Source organism: Doryrhamphus excisus, linkage group LG2, assembly GCF_037039965.1.
Source record: "Doryrhamphus excisus strain RoL-2023G ecotype Guam linkage group LG2, RoL_Dexc_Guam_v1.1, whole genome shotgun sequence".
NCBI lineage: Eukaryota > Metazoa > Chordata > Actinopteri > Syngnathiformes > Syngnathidae > Doryrhamphus > Doryrhamphus excisus.
Window position 1 is genome coordinate 2,111,148 of NC_136358.1, and position 16,338 is coordinate 2,127,485.

Consider the following 16,338-nt stretch of genomic DNA (forward strand, 5'->3'; position numbering starts at 1 on the left):
TTCTCCTGGCAAGACATTGGCAAGGTGTCTGCAGAAAGGCTGATAAGAGCAATAAAAACATTTTTTTTTCTGAAAAAAAAAAGTAATATTCCATTAAATAATTGGAGGTGCTTTGCAAGAGGAGGAGGTGAATGAGGGAATTAAGCCACTGTTGTTTACTTTAGAGGGTGCATGTGCATCTCTATTAGCATTTAAATTTGACATGGCGGTTGCTTTGCCAGCCACTTCATTAGGTACACTCGGATCCAATACAAAAACTGAGATTTTTAATTAAAGAAGTGCATCCGGCACTGGCCCACTCTCGTTGCCTGATGCAGTGACCCATGATGGCGTAAATATCAGTCGGCCACTCGGCCTCTGCGCAGCACCGGCTATCAGTTGCAGATTAACGTACGGCGCCGTGATTACGATGCTGATGATAACCCGGCCATCTGGCGGCAATGACATGCCACAACAAGCCGCTAATCTCCATCGTGGCCGGTGATTGTCCTTAATCTGGGACAGGTTATGCAAACGGTGTGACCGTGCATGATGACACCCCCGGCTAAATGCATCAAGGAAGGTCATGAAGTCGGCCTATAGATTGTAGAAGCTGCACAGTCAAGTCAATGGACCCAGAGTCAATGGTTGGAGGTGCTTGTGTGTGTTTCTACTCTGTTAGGTTGAGTCTGACGAGCAACGCAAAAGCTGTGACAGACAAGTGGTCCACCACACTTGGTGGCAAGATGGCACCGTGATTAAACAAGCAAAGTGACACTGCGACACAACGTGGATGTGCTAATTGTTTTTGCCGCTTTGACTCGACACAACATTTTCGGACCCCAGAGAAAAAGGGGACGAATATTTCTGGTGTCTCATTAGGAGAAACTAAAGATTCCCAAACATAAAATCTCCAGCGTGTGACATAATTAATAACACTGGGACGATTCCTGATGTCCAACCAGAATGTTTTGTTCTCACTTGGCGTGAAAAACAGCCCGAGAGGAGCTTTTAGTTGGCGTCTAAGTCGGAAACATCTGGAAAAAAAAAGACGAACGCCATTTGTCAGAAACACGCAGCGTCGCTAAGGGTGTCTGCAGGCGACGGCGACACGTGCTGATGAAACTCTGACAGATGGCGCATGGCGAATAAGGCCACAACATTAGGTACACCTGCACAATGCAATTCCTTGAAAAATATGCCTATTTGCACAGGCAGAGGAGCTAATCGCAGTTCTTAAACTGCATCCTACTGAGAGTAGCTTCTAATATTTGACTTCTAATATATGACTGAAACTGGCAGAAAATTAATTTGTCACATTTGGCAGCCATTTTAATGTCAATCTTGTTGTTGAAATTACATAAAATTCTAGATTTAATCCAGAATCACAATTATTTCTTAATCCATGGGAACAAAATATCAACACCATATCCATTCATCCATTTTCTATGCCGCTTATCCTCACGACGGTCAAGGCAATATGCTGGAGCCTATCCCAGCTGACTTACAACCATTCATTCACATTCATACTTATGGACAATTTAGAATCGCCAATTAGCCGTTAATTAACATGTTTTTGGAATGTGGGAGGAAATTGGAGTAAACCCGAGATTCAAACCCAGGTCTTCTCGGCCTACATGCTAACCACTCATCCACCATGACGCCCATCAAGGGCTGACATTCCAACACCACCTGCAAATAGCAAATAAGACTTTGTGGAGAGGGAGAACCTTAGCACACAACTATGGTGCATTCAAGGACGGTGGAACAAAGTGGGACGATCATTAAAACATAATAAAACAAAACAAAATGGCATTCAAAAACAGTAAAAAAAATGCTAAAAAAGACAGAATTGAGTGCGTAGATTGATAGCAAGAGTTGTATCGGTATCGGGTGGATGCCAGCTAGCATGATGAGATCAATATTTTTCCATTCTCTTCTTTATTATTAGCGAATTAATAATAGCTTTTTCTATTGTTTACTATTGACTTCATTTAGATTTATTTTTTTTTTATCATTTTCTTGATATTCTCTCATTGTATTTATATATCGTTACATTGTTCGCAAAAGGTTTGTTGATTTTTTTTTGACTTGTCTTGTCTTGGCAAAATCACAAGCTCCTTCAGTGAATATTTACGACGACTTGGTATCCATCCTTTGCCAAAATGTGTAGTATTGTGTAGTATAGTATAAAAAATGTGGTGTTTTTATGTACAGTATTTGCTGCAAAAATGTTACTCTCAAGTTTGGAAGTGAATTGATTCATGGGCCGCATTCGGCTCAGAGGCCACCAGTTGGCTATCTTCTCTATATTTAATAGCCAAATGCTAACAATCTCATTGATTAAGCAACTGTATCCATTAGCCGTCACTTGAATGAGGCTCTCTGTGATGCTATTTGAGCCCCCCTCCCCCCAAAAAGGAACGGATGGATTCGCCTCTCACACAACCAGTCAGGAAGAACTTTTTATTAATTCATCAGCGTACATCGAGAAACGGAGCAGCGGGCGAGGCCGTGGGGCAAACAACCCCCTCTTTTCTCAGTACGTATGCTAATCATTAGTAATAATATAATAACGTGCAGCGTAATTACCGCTATATAAGTACTGCCCCTCGTGCCCCCGCTATACCTGCTCACATCCGCGGCCAACCCAAACTAATACACGGAAAATTAAAATGTGACGTGGAGAGACATGGGCGAGTTGAGCTGCCGCCTCGCCGGATTGACAGCGCCGGGCACTTCGTCCGGGGTCGGATTCATAATGAATGAAGGTTATAATTGCAAGGCTGGCGCGGTGCAGTGCAGTCAGCAACACACACACACATACACACACACACATACACACACAGGCACAATGGTGGGATGGGAAGTGTTGCAGACAGGCGCTCTAATGACAAGTGAACACACACACACTGCATGTGCATGTTTGGCATTTGCAAGGCTTCCATTTAGCCATCATCCATTAGTTATATAATTAACATTTGCTCACACACACGAGCATGCAAACGTGCGCTCTCCTGTGTAATGAAATCACCGTTCCATGCATGTCTATTTTAAAGCCCGAAAACCACAGAGGAGGGCAAACGTTTTACATGTTACACTCCTTTTTTTGAAGCAGCCTAAATTCACCGTGCAAATCCACAGAGAGTGACAAAGTTGTTACCGTGGTAACCACATTAGCTCAAGAGGTGCTCTGATTTTGAAGAAAAAAAAAAAAAAAAAAAAAAGCAAACCAATAAAGTCAACAAGGACCGACTTCTAAGCTCACAGCACTCCCCGGAATCACTTCTTCCGTGCTGCGAACAAATGCAAATGAGCTTGAGAAAGGCAAGAATATTAGACTGACGTGTAGTTTGAATAATTCTGCTTCATCAAGCCAGTGTTGGCGGGACATTACAGATCTGACGAAATTGAGGGCTGCTGCTGGAATAAACGTGGCACTTCTCCCTGCATTTGCACTCTGTCATGTTAAGAAATGACGCCATGACATAACATGGCTACATTGAAGTTGGATAAAAGTGTGAAAATTAACCGAACCTTTTATTCAACTACACCACAATTGAATGCTGTAAGGTTGTGGTTCCCAAAGTGGGGTGCGTCCATTGCCATAGTGGGTACGGTAAAATTAGGAGTGCATCAGAATGCCTCACCGTGCAAGGAGACTGTAGCAGGAAGGAAACTATGGCAAGTTGTTAGTTTGAATGGTGCATTAAGGGTGGTTCTTTTAGAGTTGGGACACCATGGGAAGATTCCAGACATATAAGGGATACTTTATACTCAACAAGCAGAATGAAAGCTAGCAAACTACTGTCAGTGCTGCTCAAGCTTCTCCTAAAATGGTGCATTAAGGGTGGTTCTTTTAGAGTTGGGACACCATGGGAAGATTCCAGTCAGATAAGGGATACTTTATACTCAACAAGCAGAATGAAAGCTAGCAAACTACTGTCAGTGCTGCTCAAGCTTCTCCTAAAATGGTGCATTAAGGGTGGTTCTTTTAGAGTTGGGACACCATGGGAAGATTCCAGTCAGATAAGGGATACTTTATACTCAACAAGCAGAATGAAAGCTATCAAACTACTGTCAGTGCTGCTCAAGCTTCTCCTAAAATGATGCATTAAAAGTGGTTCTTTTACAGTTGGGACACCATGGGAAGATTCCAGTCAGATAAGGGATACTTTATACTCAACAAGCAGAATGAAAACTATCAAACTACTGTCAGTGCTGCTCAAGCTTCTCCTAAAATGGTGCATTAAGGGTGGTTCTTTTAGAGTTGGGACACCATGAGAAGATTCCAGACATATAAGGGATACTTTATACTCAACAAGCAGAATGAAAGCTAGCAAACTACTGTCAGTGCTGCTCAAGCTTCTCCTAAAATGGTGCATTAAAAGTGGTTCTTTTACAGTTGGGACACCATGGGAAGATTCCAGTCAGATAAGGGATACTTTATACTCAACAAGCAGAATGAAAACTATCAAACTACTGTCAGTGCTGCTCAAGCTTCTCCTAAAATGGTGCATTAAGGGTGGTTCTTTTAGAGTTGGGACACCATGGGAAGATTCCAGACATATAAGGGATACTTTATACTCAACAAGCAGAATGAAAGCTAGCAAACTACTGTCAGTGCTGCTCAAGCTTCTCCTAAAATGGTGCATTAAAAGTGGTTCTTTTACAGTTGGGACACCATGGGAAGATTCCAGTCAGATAAGGGATACTTTATACTCAACAAGCAGAATGAAAACTATCAAACTACTGTCAGTGCTGCTCAAGCTTCTCCTAAAATGGTGCATTAAGGGTGGTTCTTTTAGAGTTGGGACACCATGGGAAGATTCCAGTCAGATAAGGGATACTTTATACTCAACAAGCAGAATGAAAACTAGCAAACTGCTGTCAGTGCTGCTCAAGCTTCTCCTAAAATGGTGCATTAAAAGTGGTTCTTTTACAGTTGGGACACCATGGGAAGATTCCAGTCAGATAAGGGATACTTTATACTCAACAAGCACAATGAAAACTAGCAAACTACTGTCAGTGCTGCTCAAGCTCCTAAAATGGTGCATTCAGGTGCATCACATACATAAGTCCTGGGACACAAGTTGCAGCTGCATTCAGGAACACTTGGAAATCACAGTAAACACACACACACACACATGCAGCCCAACCTAGGTGATATTTACAAAACCAACCATTTGTTTCTTATAAGATAATGTTACACAATGTTCAACGTTCTAGTGTGATTTTGTTGGTGTGGATCCTTTCCTCTCTCATCCCTCCTTGCGGTCGTCAATAAACATAAAAGTGACGTTCATTTAATCCTAACATTCAGCATTTATAATTATTTCACAATTGCTGCACACAAAACTACAACTATTCTCAATAAAATGTATTTTTGGCTGTTTTGTTCCTTTATGAAAAGTAGACAGAAGAGAGACATTGCAAACCTGGCATTTTCATGAACATAAACGCAGCACACAGAATGATAAGAGTCAACAAAGTGGCGCTCAACTAGTACCTGCCAGAGTATGTACACAACGTGTACCCAACAATATGAAGTAACCTTCACTTCCCCGTGCTGTCTCTCGCCATGAAAAGCTACTGAAAGCACGGCGTGCTGAAGATGGAGGAGTCGGTCGAGGGTATGAATTAGACCGATTCATAATTCATTAGCAGCCTTGACAAGGGGAGATGGAGGTGACGGAAAGGGGGAGAGACGGAGGGAGGGCGAGGGGGTTTCGAGGACATCAATTTCCGTCATGTTCGGGTCAGAAGCACACAAACGTGATTTGGGCTGAAGACTGTTGGACTCGTATCGCAGACTCGGCAGATTAGAAGCTATGACCGGAACGGGAAGCTGGGAAATACTGTGTGGTCCGCATGCTGTACCGTGTTAGGATAATCACATGGAACTGATCCTGTGTACAATTGTGTCAGTGGACGTCCTTAACATTGAGCATCATCATGAAGACTTCCTTCAAACTGCTCCATCCTGCCTTGCCCGCAGAGGGATGCTGCAGTGGTGGATCATGTGACACTCCTCCTCGGTATTCATACCTTGGCTTCTTCTTCTTCTTCTTCTTCTTCTTTGTTTCTTCCTGCCAGATCCACAGCAGATCGATGTCTCTCGTGGGACACCTGAGGCAATCAGGAGGTGTTGATTGCTGTCTCGTTCCCTTCCCGCATCTGCCCTTTCCATTCTGGCCAGGCAGGCCGCTCGGCATGCATCGAAGTGCTGCGTTCCCTCTGCGTGTCGTAGCCTCAAATTGTCAGGACAATTAGGCAAAGATGCTAAAACGCCACCTTACCAGAAAGGGGAACCTTGCAACATGGCTGACTAGAAACTATGTGTCCCCTGCAAGAGTTAGTCTCTGTCACACAAGTGGCCGAGTGGTTAGCATATGAGGAGTCAAATCTTCGTTGGAACCGTGTGGTGTTTGCACCATCTTTCTGTGCATGTGTGGGTTTTCTCTCCAGGTACTTGGTCTATCTCTCATCTCCCAAAGGCTAGAAGAATTAGAAGATGAAGAACATGCTTGTGTGGCCTCCTCCCGGCACTGCTGTCAGTCACGCTAACAGGAGGGGAAAGCTGGGGCGAAACTGCTGCTAATGGGAGGCGAGCACGGGTGCTGCGAAGCCTTGTGTCCGTGCTAACTGCTAATGCGAGACAACCACGAGCAGGGCGGCGATGCTAACTGCTAATTTGAAGTAATGAAGATGGGGAGATGCGACAGAGAAATGAACAGAAGTCGGTCCTTTATACCGACATGATGTATGTTAAAGCATTAGTGTGATAGGACGCTTTTCCTTGCCTCCGTCGCCAAGTGCTTCCTCATGTGGGGTTTCAGTTGGTTCTCTGTTTTGTATTTATGAATGTGACCTCCATGTGCCGTCCGAAAACTTTTGTTGTGATTTGGTGCTATATAAATACATTGAAATAAGTCGATTGATTGATTATTGTCTCCAACCAGGCCTAATCTTTATATTGTGTGATTGGTTCTTTGGCAGCATCGGCGCTTGATGAAGAAATGAGGTGGACAATCGCAAGGAACAGCTCAGAATATGAATGAAGACACCTGCCTGCTTCCAAAAGTCAGCAAATGAAGACAAATGACGAACACGTTGAAGGCAAACTGATCTTTCTATTAGCAACGTGTTACGAGAGGGGGGGAGAAAGATGAGGCTAATGGCGACAGATGGCGCTGATAGAGAAAGAGAATGAGGTACAAGTAGAAGGTGATGGATACCAGGAGGGACATTGACGACGGTGCACCTCGAAAGACGAGAGCGAGGACAGGGAAGCGAGGTTGTGTGCACGAGAGAGCAAGATGGCGCATTGACTCGGACAGGCTGTCACAGCGACGACATGCTGCTCACCCTGAGGTTCGAACCGCCGAGGAGGCATGCAGATGCAACTGAAGGAAAGATGAACCAAAAATGGCGTGTGGAGGCCTCATATGACCTGGCAGACTTTCATCAATCCTGGATTGATGCATTGTTTACTGAAAAACGACAGCAAATGAGAGAATAAACGCGAGATAAATACCATACTTTGCAATGTAAACTACAGTGAAAACACAATTCCTGGATTTATGGGATTTTCCTTGCACCATGACCTGATTTTCCGCTAAGTTTAGTTGAGAAGCTTTTGGTGTAATCCTGCAAAAAGCAAAACAATGAGGATAAGGGACGTGCGACAACAGCTAACAAAGCTTAGCATACACCAGCATCACTGCTTTTCTCATTCTACAGCTACTATGTAGTCTGAACTCTAATTAGTCCAATGATGCTCAGGCTTGTCCTAAACCATCTCTTAGGGCAAACTTACACTCGGGCGATCGTACCGTGGTCGGGCCTGCAGTGCACAGCAAGAATGGCACCCAAGTCCGTCACAGTACATATGAGTCCGCTCTTAAGTCATATCCTCACAGCTGGGAAATATTCACCAAATAGTCCTCTATGTATTTTATCATTTATTTAGGAGCAGAACTTTAATAGTCACTCATCCGTTAAGCCAGGGGTGCCCAAAGTGGGGCCTGGAGGCCAATTACAGCACACAGTTGTTTTTCTTATTGGCCCTAAAAATACTATTAAACAAAAAAAAAAATTAAAAAACAGCAAAAATTAAAGTGCAGCAATTTTAGGAAAAGTGGTTCTTTTAGAGTTGGGACACCATGGGAAGATTCCAGACAGATAAGGGATACTTTATACTCAACAAGCAGAATGAAAACTAGCAAACTGCTGTCAGTGCTGCTCAAGCTTCTCCTAAAATGGTGCATTAAAAGTGGTTCTTTTACAGTTGGGACACCATGGGAAGATTCCAGTCAGATAAGGGATACTTTATACTCAACAAGCAGAATGAAAACTAGCAAACTGCTGTCAGTGCTGCTCAAGCTTCTCCTAAAATGGTGCATTAAAAGTGGTTCTTTTACAGTTGGGACACCATGGGAAGATTCCAGTCAGATAATGGATACTTTATACTTAACAAGCAGAATGAAAACTAGCAAACTACTGTCAGTGCTGTTCAAGCTTCTCCTAAAATGGTGCATTAAGAGTGGTTCTTTTGCAGTTGGGACACCATGGGAAGATTCCAGTCAGATAAGGGATACTTTATACTCAACAAACAGAATGAAAACTAGCAAACGACTGTCAGTGCTGCTCAAGCTTCTCCTAGAATGGTGCATTAAAAGTGGTTCTTTTACAGTTGGGACACCATGGGAAGATTCCAGTCAGATAATGGATACTTTATACTTAACAAGCAGAATGAAAACTAGCAAACTACTGTCAGTGCTGCTCAAGCTTCTCCTAAAATGGTGCATTAAGAGTGGTTCTTTTGCAGTTGGGACACCATGGGAAGATTCCAGTCAGATAAGGGATACTTTATACTCAACAAACAGAATGAAAACTAGCAAACGACTGTCAGTGCTGCTCAAGCTTCTCCTAAAATGGTGCATTAAAAGTGGTTCTTTTAGAGTTGGGACACCATGGGAAGATTCCAGTCAGATAAGGGATACTTTATACTTTATATAAAAACTAAAAAACAGCAAAAATTAAAGTGCAGCAATTTTAGGAGAATAAAGACGATATGATAATGAGAATAATGTCACAATATTAAACCAAAAATTGGTTTAACATGATTCATTCATTCATTCATTTTCTACCGCTTTTCCTCACAAGGGTCGCGGGGGGTGCTGGATCTCAGCTGTCCCTGGACTGGTCGCCAGCCAATCACAGGGCACATTTAGACAAACAACCATTCACACTCACATTCATACCTATGGACAATTTGGAGTCGCCAATTAACCTAGCATGTTTTTGTAATGTGGGAGAAAAACGGAGTACCCGGAAAAAATCCACACATGCACGGGGAGAACATGCAAACTCCACACAGAGATGGCCGAGGGTGGAATTGAACCCTGGTCTCCTAGCTGTGAGGTCTGCATGCTAACCACTACCACGCCGTGCCGCCCTGTTTTACATGATTTCTTATGGGAAAATTGTTATTTGGTTAACAGCCTCCTGGAACAAATGAATGACACTAACCAAGGTTCCACTGTTTTTATGTAAACATCTTGTTGACATGGGTTGGTTTAGTCAATGTAAAAGTTACTTCAGCATCCTTTGATTTTTCAGCGGAAAACGTTTGGACACCCCTGCTCTAAGCCACGTTCGCTCGCTCCGAGACAACTGCTGACTCACGGCTACCAGAAAAATTAAACAGGATATTGGCGCTTCTTTGAAAATATGTCATCTTTAATCTGCTACTCATACGCGACTGATGTCATATTTATTTAAGTCCGACCAAGGACTGCACTGCAGTGCTAAATTAGAACCTCACCAACAATGACTAATTCAATTTCTTCTTCATCCAGGGTATTAATTGCATTCATTTTCCAGACGCAGTGAGACCTGCCAAGGAGGAGAAACGGTGAAGGATAGTTAAAGGAGAGCGGTCGGCTTCAGGCTGAAAAGAGTGGGCAAAAATGAAGCCCGAAATTGACAGAAATCCCTGTGGAGCACCGTCTGTTTTCCCGCTTCCTTCTTTTCATGCAGGCAAGATTTTTTTTTTTTTTTTTTTATAATACTCAAGCAGCAGAGGTACATGATCATAGCCCTTGTTAACAAACCCTCCCAAGGTGCAGGCAGACAATCAAGAAGCAAGAAATTCCGTTTGGGAGTCAAGACTCTCCTCCACACTTCACACATACAGTAGCGTATGAATAATGCTGCAGGACTCCTTCACCGCACTGATGCCATGCATTATCCATAGCTCTGATGCATAAGTCAACAGTGTGCGGTAATCAACGACAAGTGTCAGGATGGAGAAGAAGCATCCTGTCATGTCACATGCTGCACACGTTTTGAAATGAAGGCGGGGGAAAAAGGTCTTCAACACAAATGAGGCAAAAATGAATATTTTAAAAAGGAGAGGAAATTGAAAAAAATAAATAAATAAAACATATACCCTCATTGTATTCCCATCTTGGGCCCGGAGTCAATCCACTGGCCTGACATGGAGGACAGGAAAGGGAGAAGTAGAAGACAAGTGCCAAGCTGTCAGATCAGGCGCCAAGTCCAATTTGCTTCTTCCGCCACTCACATCTGCTCAAAGGCCACTCAGAACCCAACAACCGCCACCCTTGTCCCTCCCCCACCCCCTTACCGCAGAGTCACCCCAACGTTGACATTGTGTTTACACGTGTAAGACGCACACAAGCAATGAACTCTTTCAATTTAGGTTCATGTTGGGTTCCATTAAAAGGAACTTTGTGGGTTTTCTCTGCCAGTTCGGTTCGTTTGGTCAAGTGTGCACCGAACGAGCAGACCCACGCTGCAGGTTGGTTGTGAATGTGACGTGATGAAATAACAAAGTGAGAAATATGTCATTGTTTGGGTCAATTCCTTAAAAGTAGACTTTAATAAGGTTTTGGTGAAACGTAGACTTAATATAATATAATAACCTAGATATTCAACCCAGTAGATATCTATATGAGCTGTTACGTAATATGCCAGGAAATATGTCATAGTACATTTTTGTCAGCTAAGCCCGGGTCGTGGTCGGGGCTGGAACCAATTAACCGCAATAAAAGAGGAAGTACTGCATGCAGACTGTACAGTATATTTCAGAATATAAAAATAACTTATGCATTAATCACCTAACGTGACAAAAGCTGCAGAAGTCCTTACTTTAATGTGTTCTCAGGGTATCAATGCAACAATCTGATTGTTAGAAGCAGCTCGCGACCTTCCCCTTGACCTTACCCCCCATGCAAATTGCGAGTTCATATTGTCTCCAGCTCGTGTTCTTCAACACAGGACATCAGTAATGGCATTCATGTGCTGTCCGGGCCGCAGGTGCTGATGATATAGCATGGATACCCAGACGACACCCCAAGGTGTCAGCCTGCGATCCATGACAAAGCCTCCCACATGAAGTTGTCCCGTGATCTCCAGATCATACGGTACGTGATGGATGCAGCGGCGTGTGGACAGAAAAAGGCAAAGAGTAATGGGCCGAGAGAGAAGAGGGAAAGCAGCGAGATGGAAAATGAGAAATGATGTGGAGATAAACAGGAGTATTTGCAGATCGAGCTGGAAGCCTGCTGGCAGGCGTCAGGTGTACTAGAACATTGCTTTCCCGTAGGAACCCATTCAAATATGACCTCGCCAATTATGACAGCACAAGGAACCGCAGGACATGCCGACTGGGAAATGCTGAAACTGTTCCGCGAGCTTCCATATTGCCAACATCAGAGCATAGACTAAAAAAAAATAAAATTTTCAACAAACATGCTCACGTGACGGACAGGGGAATGAAATTTCAACACATTTCGGAGTGGCATTAAGGAGCAAAGGGCCTTGTTTTTGCCCCGAGGCTTCGCCTACTGGTGTCTGCTGTAGTCGTTCTTCACTTGATCAAACTTTAAGATGTGTCAGAAATGTGATATTAGCTTCCACAACACTCCATGCATCATGGGACATGTATTTTTTAGCCATAAATTAATGTACACGCCAAAAGGCTTCAAAGAATGAGGAAAAAAATAGCGGTTTATACACTGGAAATTACGGTAATTGTCGGTAATTATGGTAATTAAAATAGCACCATCACGGTTCCTGAACAAAAAATGGGAATCTGTTTGTTTTCCCATATAACAACTGAAAAAAACAACATCACTCCGCTTGTTTGGAGGGAAAAGATGCATGGAGGGACACGCTCATCCCTCACGCTCACTCTTCACATGATGCCTCTTTTATTCCGTCTGATCAGCATCGCCTGTCCTGCAGCGAGACATTAAGTAGGCAGCACTCGAGCATCCTGGCGCCATATGTTGTTTACACACAAGCTTCTTTACTGCAGAGACACAATTACATTCAATTAATGAAGCAATCAGGAGTTGGACTGGACCCATCGGCCAATGGTATGGCTGGGGAACGCTCGGAGAAAAACTGTGACCTCTGACCTCACAAATGGAATCAAATTGTGGAAGCCAAGTACATATTCTTCTCTAGTGTATGGTTTCATGTCCTGGTGTTTTGTTTACATTCACTAATAGCATTCCTTGTGCACACTCGTGCATGGAATGCTGCTTTTTGCTCCCCAAAGTAACAGAGTAGTCCCCGTTGGGGGAATGCCGCCTCAGCGGAATGACTCAAAAGGGGCTGTCATGTCTGTGTAATGATGATCCATCCGTGGCTATTAGTGGTCGGTGGCTCCCCGCTAACAACGCTGATGGTTTGAGATGAAGAACATGTGTCCACCTAACCTGTCCCATAACTCTGATATTTCTAAGGGGAGATGCCTGCAGCGAGACTGGAGATGAAATAAGGAAAACGATAAGGCGGACAGGAGACGGGGAACACACCAAGGATGTAAACACACTTTACTTTTGTTTTTACAGACGATCACGTGACGACTCAGAAGTGTGGGTATAGCTCTTTTAGTGGAATCTTCCTCCACTCCTACATGATGACATCTCCGGTGAAGAAAAGATTAAATAAACACACCTTTTTAATCAGGCTTTTAACTGATATTTTTAAATGTTTTTATCTTTTTAGTCCTATTTTATGCTTTTAACTCCAGTATTTCCTCACACTGGGGGCTGTGCAAGGTGCCATACTTGGGTCCTTTCGACCCGGCCGGCTGGGGGTTCCTCCTTTTAATGTGGAGGTCCGCCTGTCTGTCGGAGTCGGGGGGCCCGGGTGCTGGTCCCTCCAGCACCCTGCCAGTGTGGACGGCCCCAAAGGTGATCCTTGTTCCTCAGTGCCATGCCATGTCTCCCTACTGTGTGTGATTGTGTGTGTGTGTGTGTGTGTGTCTAGTATGGAGGGGCTTTCTTAGTATTTGTTTTTCCTTTTAATTGTGGTAATTGTTTTTTAATTCTGTAAAGCACTTTGTGTCGCATGTTTTTGCAGGAAAAGAGCTATACAAATAAAGTTGATTTGATTTGAAGGTGTGTTTGGGCTCCGCATGTTAGGAAAACATGTGCAATGCTAACAATCAATGCAAATCAATGCAAACAATGCTAGTATTGACTGTGGTGGGCATGACATAATTATTCTGCTGCTCATTAGGTAACAATGGCCGTGTGTTGACTCATTTTTAGAGAATATTAAATCTATTCAAGCTGTACACTAAAATATATGTCTATTTTCTTCAGATTTTCTTAGTATTTTCCCTTGAGAAGATGATGTGAGGGGTCTACTCACTTTTGTGCTTCAAAAGCCAAAATTCCACAAAAGAAAACCACTAAGATGAGCTCCTTTCACCCCATTAGCGTGCATAGCACAGCGTAGTATGTCACCAGTCTCATCCCTGCTATTGAGTCGAGAGGAAGCATCAATTCTTCCAGGGGTTGCCATAGAGACTGTGGGTTTAGTGTGTGTGTGTTGTGCACCGTGTTCAGCTTGTGTGTCTTCATATCTTCTCCGGTCATGTCAGGTTAGTCTCACACTGCTACACACACACACAAGTCTTAATGCAATAAGTGTTCACAGCGGGAGGCGCTGAGAACACGGCGCCATCCTTCATTCACTCCATTCAATATGCTTGCAAAGCATGTGTAGCATTTAAGGCTCTTTTCATAAAAAAAAAAAAAAAAACACAACACAGTTATCATGCCAACATGACCTCCAAGGATGCCATATCTACACACACATCATGAAGGGTGCACACAACATGAGCACTTCTACACACTCTGAAACAGCTCTGCGTGTTTTATTTTTAGCATGGCAGGCAAATCCCCTCCCCTCATGCTCTCTGGCCCGGCTCTCATCTCTCTCCTGCTGTCACTTCTCTCATCTCTCACCCTCATCTTCATGTGTGTGTGTGTGTGTGTGTGCTTTGATGCCCTCTGCTCTCGCTGTCATTGATCATGTGCGATGAATGTGTCGTCTCACTTTCATCTTCACGTCCCTCGCGTGAGGATTTTTTTTTTTTTTTATGGCGTCTGTCGCTGAGGCCGCCACTGTGAGGTCAAGCGCTGGGCGGCCTGTTACGTATTTAGCGCTGCAGAATTCCCTGCACATACAGACAGACGCCTGCTGCTCAGCCCGCCACTATACTGCTGCCTCTTTATTCACTTGGTGCCAACATGGCGAATGGTGTGAAGCGGTTAGCATTAGCATGACAGCTGTTAAATATAAGGAACATGGAGAGATGAACATTTACATAATACTACCTTGCATACATCATGACTATTATTACAGTGGAACCTGGGTTAGCGTGAAACTGAAACTGAAACAAGGAAAATGTAACAAAAAGGAAAGCATAAAAGCGCATTCAAAGTCAAACTGCATGTTGAGGATGATTGGACATGTTGACAGTTCACCACGGCACCCCCAGGGGGGCCACTCCACTGTTTAAGAAGCACTATTGTACCCTTACTAGAGATATGCAAAATTGTGGTGCAAATTTTCAACATTAACCGAAGCGTACGCTAACCAGAGCGTACGCTAAACAAGGTTCTACTATGTTTTGATTTTTTTGCAGCACGGCGGTCTAGTGGTTAGAGCGCAGAACTCACAGCTAGGAGACCAGGGTTCAATTCCACACTCTGCCATCTCTGTGTGGAGTTTGCATGTTCTCCCCGTGCATGCGTGGGCTTTCTCCGGGTACTCCGATTACTCCCACAAAAACATGCTAGGTTAATTGGCCACTCCAAATTGTCCATCGGTATGAATGTGAGTGTGAATGGTTGTTTGTCTATATGTGCCCTGTGATTGGCTGGCGACCAGTCCAGGGTGTACCCCGCCTCTCGCCCATAGACACTTTCGTGAGGAAAAATTTAAAAATATTTTGGGATACACAGAGTACAACATGCCTCAGTTTGAGCTCCTTAAATTAAATACAATGAAATATTGTTTTTCATTCATTCATTTTCTACCGCTTTTCTTTCAGTTTCTTTTAAAATCACTATTATCGTTATTCACTTTTTACGAGGTGGAGTCAGAAGCACTGATGAGTTAGCAATAAAAGATGCATTGCCAAGCGTCAGGTAATGAAATGCAAATTAGATGCAGTGTTCCAAAACAGCAATTATAAAGACCTTCCAGGTGCTATTAATACACTTAGTTGAGATACAACCCTCGCCATTGGATCAGAAAAAAGATATACTGTAGACTTTATGCAGTAACATTCAAAAGTGATGATACTTTTCATTTTAAAACAGAAAAAGTCAGCTCCACTCACCCAGCACGCCAAGACGATAGTTCATGGTCACCACGATGACGTTGCCATAGGCGGCAAGCACGCTGGCATCAAACATGTTTCCAGTGCCTTCCATGTAGGAGCCTCCGTGAATGAACAGCATTACCGGCTTCTTCCTCCTGTCACGTATGTCTGCAACAAAAGAAGCAGCACATAAAAAGAGGATCGATGATACTTGTTTGTGTTCTCTTTGATTACATGCTTTGTTGTTGGATAATAGCAAAGCAAATTGCAAGGTTCGGATCAAAACAACACTTGAGCAAAGATGAGAGTAGAGTTCCCTGCAGCGGGATGACCGCTTTTAAAGCACTGAGATGTGGTTATTTAAAATAACACGGTCAAAGTGGTGTACTTCATCACCGCCTCCGAGAGATGCTCCAAAAACAACGTTTTTAAATGAAGTTTTATTGTACTTTATAGTCATGGTACGTATGTTGTGTAGCCTAGAATGAACCCCTCATCAACTGCCTAAAAGCGGGATGGACTTTGCAAGCCATAATTTCAATAGCGCAAATGCTTCAGGAGTGTAGGAGTCAGGGTTCAGCCAGAAGAGCTCTTTGGTTTACAACAGAGCCAAAAGCACCGTAGTAAACACAGTAATGCACCAAGGCAGTAGAAGCAGCGTTTTACTTGAACAAACGCAAGAGAATGTCTACTCCTAC

The 16,338-nt window shown here is 43.5% G+C and overlaps 1 protein-coding gene across 3 annotated transcripts in view; it reads right to left on the minus strand.

Annotated features, from left to right (window-relative positions):
* nlgn2a (neuroligin 2a) overlaps positions 1-16,338 on the minus strand; it is a 91,667-nt gene that overhangs the window by 21,649 nt on the left and 53,680 nt on the right. For all 3 annotated transcript variants that reach the window (XM_078795161.1, XM_058069096.2, XM_058069099.2), the window contains one exon: positions 15,659-15,808. In XM_078795161.1, the coding sequence (XP_078651287.1) occupies positions 15,659-15,808 (150 nt within the window). The remainder of the gene's footprint in view (positions 1-15,658; positions 15,809-16,338) is intronic.